The 10,583-nt window shown below is 38.1% G+C and overlaps 1 protein-coding gene across 1 annotated transcript; it reads left to right on the top strand.

The window, feature by feature from the left end:
- Positions 1-812: 812 nt before the first annotated feature.
- Positions 813-4,985, top strand: LOC118034703 (E3 ubiquitin-protein ligase WAV3). Its single transcript, XM_035040046.2, has 2 exons — positions 813-1,225; positions 2,604-4,985. The coding sequence occupies exons 1-2, from the start codon at positions 1,022-1,024 to the stop codon at positions 4,545-4,547; spliced, it is 2,148 nt and encodes a 715-aa protein (XP_034895937.1). The 5' UTR covers positions 813-1,021; the 3' UTR covers positions 4,548-4,985.
- The last annotated feature ends 5,598 nt before the right edge of the window (positions 4,986-10,583 follow it).

Raw genomic sequence — 10,583 nt, forward strand, 5'->3', positions numbered from 1 at the left:
CATGTCTCAACGCATATATATATATAACATCGGAGAGTTAATGAATTAGTAAATAACTAGATTATTGGCATATATTATGTTGTGGGTTGGATTAATATATTTTATAACATAAAAAATCTAGGCTTTGTTAATGTTTTTTGTAGTAGAAATTTTTTTTGAACTGTATGGGGGTTGACTTTATATAACTCGGTTAACTTGACGAATCTAAAAATAACTCAAATAACCGTAAAAACATAATTTAATTCAAAATAAATATTTAAGATGATATTTTTTTTTATAAATATTGAGACTTTTTCAACAAGTCTCTCTCTCCTTCCTCAAGACCCAAGGATTTAAACACAAGAAAAATAAAGTCTTAGAACTAAAGTGTCAAAATTAAAAATTATAGGAATCAAATTAAGAATCTTCAATACCTTAAGAACTAAAATGCACTTTTCCTGAATAGAGAAAATACCGTAACGGTCCATATTGAAACAGCGTGGAAAGCCACAGTAACGGCAAGTGGCGAACCCCGTAATTGTAATTGTGATAATGGCAATGAAGTCAATACAGCAAAAACCAAAGGGCAAATGGGAAACAAGAAGGAATGTAAAAAAAAAAAAAAAAAATCCTTAAGCAGAGATATCTCATCTCATCACTATCTACTAAAAAAAGGCTGTTATCCTCTGACCACCACCCAAAATCAAAGTCAAAAATCCCAACACCATAAAAGATAAACTTACTCTCTCTCTCTCTCTCTCTCTCTCTTACATATACATAACATAACCTCACTTATAAAGCACTCCTCGTCCTGCAAACTTTCTCTCTCTCTCTCTCTTTCCCTCTCTCTCTCCCTCTCTTGTTTTTTTTTTTTTTTTTTTCCTTTGCCAAAACAAAAAAAATGTCCAATCTCCATCTCCATTCCTGTGCACTCTCACAGTTTCAAGATCCAACTTGTGTATAGATAGAGGCTGAGAGAAAGAGAGGCCAGGCTTGTTTTTGTTTGAGGAAGTCCTTGATAAGTTTAAGATCTGAGAAAGAAATGGGAAGCAAATGGAGAAAGGCAAAATTAGCTCTTGGCCTGAACATGTGTCTCTATGTCCCTCCGACGGATGTTGAACAACGTGATTCCTCCTCCTCACCTTCTCCTGCTAGACTATTCTCCCGCTCCTCTCACGGGTCCATTACTCCTACACCATCTTCTTCCGGCCTCCGCTTGCCCGCGTCCCCCGATAGCAACAATAAGGTAATAATGATATGTTGTTTCTGCTACCATTTTTCCTTTTTTTAAAGAAATAATATTATTCCCATCAAGGGTTAATGGGATTTGTTTGTTTGTTTTCGCTTGCCTTGCCCTGCAAATCTTTAATAATATTGGATTTATTGTTTTGGTTAGTGTTAAAGGCATGTAGTATGATTTGAGATAATTTTAATGGTGCTGCTGTTAAATGTTAAGCGTCCGGTCTATTCACAACCTAGCTTTTGTTTTTAGCAGACACTAGTCTAATCTAGTTTCAGGGTGGCTTGTCAAGGTGTGGGGTATATATACAAATGGTGGGTGCGTGGGGGTAGTAGTGATATGTACGATACAATGAATACTTGTGAAGAAGGGAGCATGTTGGTATTGCCATGTTGTTTTCAACTCTTTCTATGATCTTGAGGAGGCCCCTTTCGTGGGGTGATTAAGTTTTAAAGTGGAGAAGTCCCTTTAAAGGACCATTTTTCTCTTTGGCTTATTAGAAAAGTATTACTGTTCTAGCGTCCCATTACCAATACCACCACTCTTGTTTGTTTTGCTACTGTTTCTCCTTTCCCTTGATGGGGAAAAAGTGCTTTGTCTGGTCAGCACTGCTTTACCTTGATCGCACACAATATTATGTTTTCTCTCTCTCTGCTTTTGATGGTGAGTTAGAGAGGATAGAAAAATTAAAGAAGCCTGTGGACCGTTGATTGGGAGCTATCCAGCAGCAATCTTCAGAGAAGTAAAAGTATTGGGGAATCAAAGAACTGACAAATAAAAATAAAGAAAGGAATGAAATTTGGAGCACACCCATTAAACTTCTATCCTTTTGATGAGTTCTGCACTAATATTATTTTTTTAAAATTTGCGTTTTTGGGTTGTTTTCTTGAAAGCTCCTCCATCATTAGTTTGCTCCAGAGTGGCTTGATTATTATTTTTTTTACTTTTGAAAAGTCATCTACTATTGATTATTCATAATTTGGCATTATGTCATTTGCAACGCTTTGACTGCCTAACATTGACTTCTTTTTTGGCTGGTTAGCTGATTCACCGGGACACATCTCTGCAGCTTTGTAAATAATAATAATAATAATGTCATTCTGGCTTAAGCATCCCTCATTGGCTCAGGAATTCTGATGTCGAACCTAAGTATAACAGGAACTTGCATCGGGATGCTCTTTAGTCTAGAAATATGTGTCAAAATATTTAGACATCTACCACTTGATTATTAATAAATTTGCCATTCAGTTGTTAGTAAAATTTCTCTCCTTCTCTTGAATATGATATCCATAGCTGTTATTGTTTAAACTTTTATTTGTCTGCAATCATATATGTTTGTCCGTGGGATCTTTTCTCCTCACAAGACCGTCCTTCTGTACTGCAGAGGACCTGTGCAATATGCCTGACTGCCATGAAAACGGGACAGGGCCAAGCCATTTTTATGGCAGAATGCTCCCACTCCTTCCACTTCCATTGCATTGCCTCTAATGTAAAGCATGGGAACCAGATTTGTCCAGTTTGCCGAGCAAAGTGGAAAGAAATCCCCTTTCAAAGACCTGTTTCTGATGTTACTCGCGGAAAGCCAAGAATGAGCGCACTAGGTTGGCCCCAAGATGATGCTTGGATGACTGTTCTAAGACGGCTTCCTCCAGCTCGAACAGATGCAAACAGGCATATTTCATCACATTATCAAGCCAATGAACCAGCTATCTTTGATGATGATGAAGACTTGGATCCTCAACACGAGACTGCCGAGGGAAACGCGCCCACTAAAGATGCTGGTGATCTTAATTCTGTGAGAACTGTAGAGGTTTTCACATATACAGAAGTTTCAGCAGTTCCAAAATCAGTCCCTTATGATAATTTCACCATACTAATACATCTCAAGGCTCCTCTTACCAGTGGAAGACAGAATAGGAACTGGAATCATGCTGAATCACCACAATCATCTCAAGATTCTCGTACTCCGGTTGATCTCGTTACCGTGCTTGATGTTAGTGGCAGCATGTCTGGTACAAAGCTTGCTTTGCTAAAACGAGCTATGGGGTTTGTGATCCAGAATCTGGGTCCATCTGACCGACTGTCTGTTATTGCCTTCTCATCCACAGCCCGACGCCACTTTCCTCTTCGTCGCATGACAGAGACTGGAAAGCTCGAGGCCTTACAGGCTGTTAATTCTCTGGTTTCTAGTGGTGGGACAAACATTGCTGAAGGTCTAAGGAAAGGTTTCAAGGTGATGGTTGATCGCAAATGGAAGAATCCAGTTTGTAGCATCATACTATTATCTGATGGGCAGGATACATATACTATCTCTGGTACTAGCACGACCCGTCCTCGAGCAGATTACAAATCTCTTCTCCCGACATCAATTAACCTGAATGGTGGCACGGGGTTCTGTATTCCTGTGCATGCATTTGGGTTTGGTTCAGACCATGATGCTGCATCAATGCATTCAATTTCTGAGATTTCAGGTGGCACATTTTCATTCATAGAAGCTGAGGGTGTGATTCAGGATGCATTTGCACAGTGCATAGGAGGGCTATTGAGTGTAGTGGTGCAAGAGCTACAGGTCAAAGTTGAGTGCCTTCATCCAAGATTGGAAATTGGTTCAATTCAAGCAGGTAGTTACAAAAGCAGCATCATGGCCAATGCAATTATGGGTTTTGTTGATGTTGGAGACTTGTACGCCGAAGAAGAAAGGGATTTCTTGGTAACAGTCAATATTCCAGTTGATGGTACCAGTGATGAGATGTCATTGCTAAAGGTCAGTTGTACTTACAGAGATCCTATGACAAAAGGTATGATGACTCTTGAGGAAGCTAGCCAAGTTAAGATCCAAAGGCCTGAAATAACCGGAACACGAGTGGTGTCAATGGAAGTGGATAAGCAACGAAACAGACTCCGTGCAGCGGAGGCAATGGCTGAGGCTAGAGCTGCAGCTGAAAATGGTGATCTAGCTCGTGCGGTCTGTGTACTGGAGAGCTGTGGCAAAGCATTGTCAGAAACTGCATCTACTCGGGCAGGTGACAGACTGTGTATTGCACTGTGTGCGGAGTTGAAGGAGATGCAAGAACGGATGGCAAGCCAGCGGGTATATGAAACATCTGGAAGGGCTTACATTCTATCAGGTTTGAGCTCACACTCATGGCAAAGAGCAACTGCGCGAGGTGATTCCACTGATAGTACAAACCTCATGCAAGCTTACCAGACGCCATCAATGGCGGACATGGTAACCCAGTCTCAGACAATGGTATTCGGAACCCCATCTTCTCAACGGAAACTTAGGCAAACCATGTCATTTCCAGCTGCCAGACCACGGCCAAGGTAGTTTTTGGCGGTGTCCAGAAATTCTCCTCAAGTATAATTCCATATCCATGAACCTTTTTTGTTCATTTAAAATTTTGTTTTTCCTCTTCATGTCAGTTTGTGTCAAAGTTAGATTGGAAAAGAAAGGGGGGGTTTGGTATTTTGGCAATTGTGGGTGTATTTTCTTGTCTTGCTATGTAAATGAATAAGAAAAAATTGGGGGGGGGGGGTCTCTTGAGATAAAACAGTGAAAAGAAAGGTGGTGGGGGTCAAGGTTCTTACACATTCGCATCATGGATGACGTACATAGGGAGATTTGATGTTTTCTTTTCCGTTTCCTTCCTGTGAGGTGGTACAGCCCGCCCTGTAAACCGTGAGGATACTCGGGGGGTGAATTCTTCTCTTAAATATATGATATGATATGATATATATATATATATATTGCCCTCGATTCTTTTCATGACTTTGCTGCCATTATCGGATAAACAAAATAGAAATTAAATTAAATTAAATGTTAGACATGCTTGGACACAGATGGGATTGCCCTTTGAGATTTCCGTCCTCATCTGATCGAAATATTTAAATTTTCCAAATGCTATTGGATTTTTTATGCGTGGTCAATTGTCCAAAATTCCCGTCAGATTGTGCAAGCGTCTCAACTTTTGATTGTAGACTAGCATTCAATAATTCTTATTTTTTTTGTATATTTCATTCAAGGATCTTAGCATGTTAATGGACTCGGTCCAATTATTCACTGCCTGGTTTAGAACATAACATTTTATAATCTTCTGCTATAACAGCAGGACGTGGACTAAAGAAATATTTCGTGCCGTGATTGGTAACAGAGTTGACCACGTAATTATTATTATTATTAAAAGGAAACTCCTATTGGAGGCTTTTGTCTATATAAAGTTCGGGATAAATTTAATATTTTGCACAGTAAATTGATATAACTGTTGGGGGGGGGGGATGCCGTGTTTAAGATGGCCCTTTGGGTTCATTTGTTATATATATATAATTTTATTATTTAATAGAGAGTTTGTTTTCTTTTTTTTTTGGGTTTTTTGGTCTGAATTTCTCTCTCTAATTCCATCCTTTTAATATGAATTTTTTTGTTTTTTTATTTAATTTTATCCTTTAATAGTGAATCTATGAAGTAAAAAGAAATATAATTTACTCTAAAATTATATTTTAGATTACAAGTTTGTTGTATTTCAATGACAATTTTATGAGAAAATTAGGGGTGATTATAGCACCAAACAATTAAAAAAAAATTCACATTATTTAGGTTAGGTTAAAGCAATCCAACTTCGTCATAGACTTTAATGACATGTCACCTTTAGCTTGTTTGGTCTAGCACAACCTGCCATCTCTCAACTAATATCATTGTTAAGCATCACAACCAATGCTAAGCACCAACATTTTTACTAATGGCATGGCAAGACATAACAATCAACAACTCAATTTTTCAAGTGCTCTTCATCATTATTCCACTCTCCAATGGGTAAGATGATGTGATCAAAATATATAACTATCTTAGATCATTAGGTAATTTAACATGAGCAACAACACAACACAAAGTCAAGTCTTCATAACAAAAGCTCAAACATAAAGCAGAGCATACCATGCAAGGCTATTAAACCATATTGTTACTCCTATGTTCTTTCTCTTACACACTTACTACATTACTCATCTCCTTAATTATTTATTTTCATGCTTAACATACTCATCTTCACTTATATTTATTGACTTGAGCATCAAATGATCCCTTGTTCTGATAGGGTATTTGTTTTTAGAAGAGCATGTGGAAGTCACCTATCAACTTATATGACTAATGGTCAAATGTAGTCACCCATCAGCCTAAAATTGCAATTATGAAAAGCCCAATCCAATCTTGAAGCTTTTATAACTTCATCGGTGGTGCTCTCTATGAGAAATTATATAAAAGTTACTTCATTATCATTGTTGTAACCCATTTTTGGGTCCCCACATATAAAATAATAAAATACAAAAAAATTCAAAAAAAATATATTACAAAAAAAAATATATAACAGTGAAAAATGCTAAAGCGCCATAAACATGCTAAAAAAAATTGTTTAAGGATTTTCAAAAATATAAAAATTATTTTTTGACAATATATCATTGACTGATGAGAGCCCCGATGATAAAGAAAATTCAATTTGTGAAAGAAAAATGCAAAATCAGAAGTTTATGGACTCAATTAAATTTTATTGAAGGTTTAATTGAATTTATAGAGGTTTTAATTGCAAAAACAATTGATTTTGGAGTTATTTTGGGCTTTAATTGGAAGAAATTAATTTTCTGGGGTCAAATTATAATTTTTGGAAGTTAATTTGGTCAAATTAGGGGTTTAATTGCATAAATATTGAAGTTTAATGGCCAATTAGGGACTTAATTGAAGAAATCCGAGACTAAGGACTAAATTGTAAAACGCGCTCAAATGGAGGGCCGAAATTTGAATCTGTCGAGTTTTGGCGCCTTTTCCTTTTAAATGAAACGGCGCGTTTTGACCAAAATGGCGCCGTTTCATTCACTGTTGTTAAAAAAAAAAAAAAAAAAAAAAAAAAAGGAGAGGAGAAGAGAAGAGAAGGGAGAGACAGAGAGAAGAAAGCAGAAGAAGAAGAAGCAGAGAAGAAAGTCGAACATCGCCACCGCAGGTAGCGTTTCCGTCGTTTTTTTTGGTTCTGCATGCAGATTAATTAGCGAGTTACTGTGATGTGCACAGTAACTCGCTAATTAATTCACGGTTACTGTGCATGTGCACAGTAACCCGCAGATTAATTCTCTGGTTACTGTGCACACAGTAACCCGGTTACTATGTGCACAGTAACCAGCCCATGCATTTGGGCCATGTTCGGCCCAGCCCATGTAAAAGGGCCAGGTTTGGCCCAGCCCATGCATTTGGGCCTGATCCGGCCCATAAAAAAAGAAAAAAATATTATTGTTTTAAAAAATATTTATGATGTTCCCATTTTTTATTTATGTTATTTTTATTAATATCGGGTAGTATTTTTATGTCGTAAAAATACAAATCGGGTATTACAATATCCGGTTTTTGTCACAAACTTCCAAAAAATACAAAAAAAAATTTTAAAAAACATTTTTGTGCATACGGCCAAGTGTCTCAAATCTAAAAAATCATATCGTATTTTTCATATGTAAAAAAAAAAAACAATATTTAACATGCATTTTGGCTTTAATAACCAGTTTATTAAAGTCAAGAGAATATTGGCCAAAATTTCAAAAACAACAAAAATTTTATTTTGTTTGTCTCTTAGAACCCGGGGTATGACATTACATGTAATGCGTATTCCGAACAATAATAAACCACAACACGATCTTATATTTTATCAGACATTAAAACAATGCAGCTTATCTTAGGTAGGGCGTAGTTGGGGTGCTAATACCTTCCCTTTACGCAACCAGTCTCCGTACCCGATCTCTAAAGACCAGTTAAGGTTCCTAGTAACCAGAACACTAGGTGGCGACTCCCATTCCAATTTTTCACTTGTAGAGACAAGAATTTCCTTGTCTTTCTCCCTATTTTCCAGGAATAAATTATTCCGATTTTTTCCTTGAGGGTGGACGATCGCCGCGCCGCCGCACACGTGCGACAGAATGGCGACTCCACTGGGGAACTTGTGGACTAAGCTTTGTTGTTGTCTGATTATTGTGTTTTTTGTTGTGGTTTGCGTGTTTATTTTTCATATGCATTTCCTTTATTTTTTTCTTACACGCTTTAATTTATGTACATATTTGTTCATGCATTGTATAGAACTGCCTTATACATCACATGCTTTATATTTTTCAAGCACACAAGCTTCTAAGTTAAGTGGGGAATTAACGATCTGCCTTATGACTATTGGTCGGGTTCAGATGCGTGAAACACCCAACTCATATCTGAGTGCCTGCTTGGTAATGGTGGGCATACGTGTCTTAACTGTTCTTTGCAACGCCCCCATACTGCCTTTACGAAGGACGTCACTGGGCAGATATGAGACCCTTTTGAGACCAGGTAGAAAACCTATGCATGAATAGACGCTGTCTTTAGTTTGTATGCGTTATCTTTCTTTACAAAATATGTCATACAAAAAAAAAAAAAAAAAAAAAAACCATGTCACCCTTGAAGGGCAAGTGCATCATATAAATTACATGTTCAAACATTTAACATGCATACATGCCAGATCGAAATATAGGTCCCCAAAAAGTCTACAACACCCGACTACGAGCAAGAAACATGGAAAATGAAGAGCGTGCTCAACGTGAGGCCTATTTGCACGACGAGTTGGAGTCTCTGAAAATAAGTGTGGCTCACCTCACTAGCTTACTCAAGCAAACATTAAGAAATACCTCTGATGAAGGTCCTTCTAATCGACCAATTACCTTTGATCCGACTCCTACTACAGTTCAGCCTGAGGAAAGAATGAGCGAACATGGTCAAGAACCTCAACAAAATCCAACATTTGTGCAGTCAACAACACCTGCACCATCCCCAACAGTTGTGAAGGCATCTGCTAATGAGTCCCACAAGGCTAAGTCATCTAATAGCATTGATCAAGCTAAGATAGAGGCGTTGGAAGCCAGACTCAAAGCCATTGAAGGGATAGACTTATATGACCCGGTACGGGCAGCAGAGATGTGTTTGGTCCCAAATGTGGTTGTCCCAAAGAAATTTCGTGTTCCTGAATTCATCAAATACAGTGGAACACAATGCCCCATGACTCATCTTAGGTCCTACTGCAATAAAATGGCTGAGGTAGTACATGATGAAAAACTACTAATGCACTTTTTCCAAGACAGTTTAAGTGGGGCAACTTTGAGTTGGTACATGAGATTGGATAACACAAAAATTCGCAACTGGAAAAATCTTGTGGATGCTTTCGTCAAGCAATACAAGTACAACATGGACATTGCGCCCGACAGAACCAGTTTGTCCAATATAGAGAAAAAGGATAAAGAAAGCATAAGGGAATATGCTCAAAGATGGCGAGAATTAGCTGCTCAAGTACATCCCCCACTTCTGGACAAAGAGATGGTCTCTTTATTTGCCAACACACTTAAAGCACCATATTACGAACATATGATGGGTAGTTCAGCCCAACAATTCACTGATGCTGTGATAGTGTGTGAACGCATAGAGCAAGGTGTTAAAAGTGGTAGAATTGCTGCACCAATCGAGAAAAGAGGCGTCGAAAGAAAAGAGGTTCACCATGTTGAAGATGGCTACATGGGTAAAACAAATACATCCCGAAATTACCATACTCCATCCCAAATTGCCAACATCAAAAAACCTGAACCCCAAAACTTTCAAGCCAAAAGCCAAATTGGAAATTTCCAAAGGGTTCAAGAACAACTACCTCCACTACCGTTACCCCTGAATGAGATGTATCAAAAGCTATTAAGCATCGGGCAAATAGCTCCTGAACCTCTAACACCTCTGCAGCCACCTTATCCTAATTGGTACAAGCCAGAACTCAATTGTGAATACCATGCCGGTATTACTGGGCATAGCATCTATACCTGCAACGCCTTCAAGAGAAAGCTTCTGCAATTAATCAAGGCTGGGTGGATAGAATTGGTAGACACCCCCAATGTGAATACGAACCCGCTGCCTAATCATGCTTGAAGCATATTAGGATGGAATGTTTGGGGAATTGGAAAGCATCAATGGTCCAACATGATAGCTCAACTTTTGACCGTGGTGTTGTTCCGCATTGTCTTTGAGTCCTCTACGCAGAGCTTTTGAGATGAGGTTTAGCCTATGAACAGATTCACCAAAGCCTGCCTTGTTATTGCCTTTTGTTAATGCTTTTGAACAAGACTTTCTCTGTTAATGAGCTTTTCTTGTGAAATAAGATCATGTGTTTTCTTGTGTTCACATCACACTCTTCTTTGTTGTTATTCCATGTAAATAACATTTTGAGCGCAACTTTGCTCACAACACTACAACATGAAGAATCCTTTGGTTTTCCTTTCTTCCAAACCCATACATTAATCTCATATGTTTTCAAGGATATTTTTTTTGGGACCTCCAAGG

This window comes from Populus alba, chromosome 9 (genome assembly GCF_005239225.2).
Source record: "Populus alba chromosome 9, ASM523922v2, whole genome shotgun sequence".
Taxonomy (NCBI): domain Eukaryota; kingdom Viridiplantae; phylum Streptophyta; class Magnoliopsida; order Malpighiales; family Salicaceae; genus Populus; species Populus alba.

Bases quoted from the DNA above. Each gene is read 5' to 3' on its own strand.
- LOC118034703 (XM_035040046.2), top strand. From the start codon at position 1,022: ATGGGAAGCAAATGGAGAAAGGCAAAATTAGCTCTTGGCCTGAACATG. The intron at 1,226-2,603 runs GTAATAATGATA...TCTGTACTGCAG, and splicing joins CCCCCGATAGCAACAATAAG to AGGACCTGTGCAATATGCCT.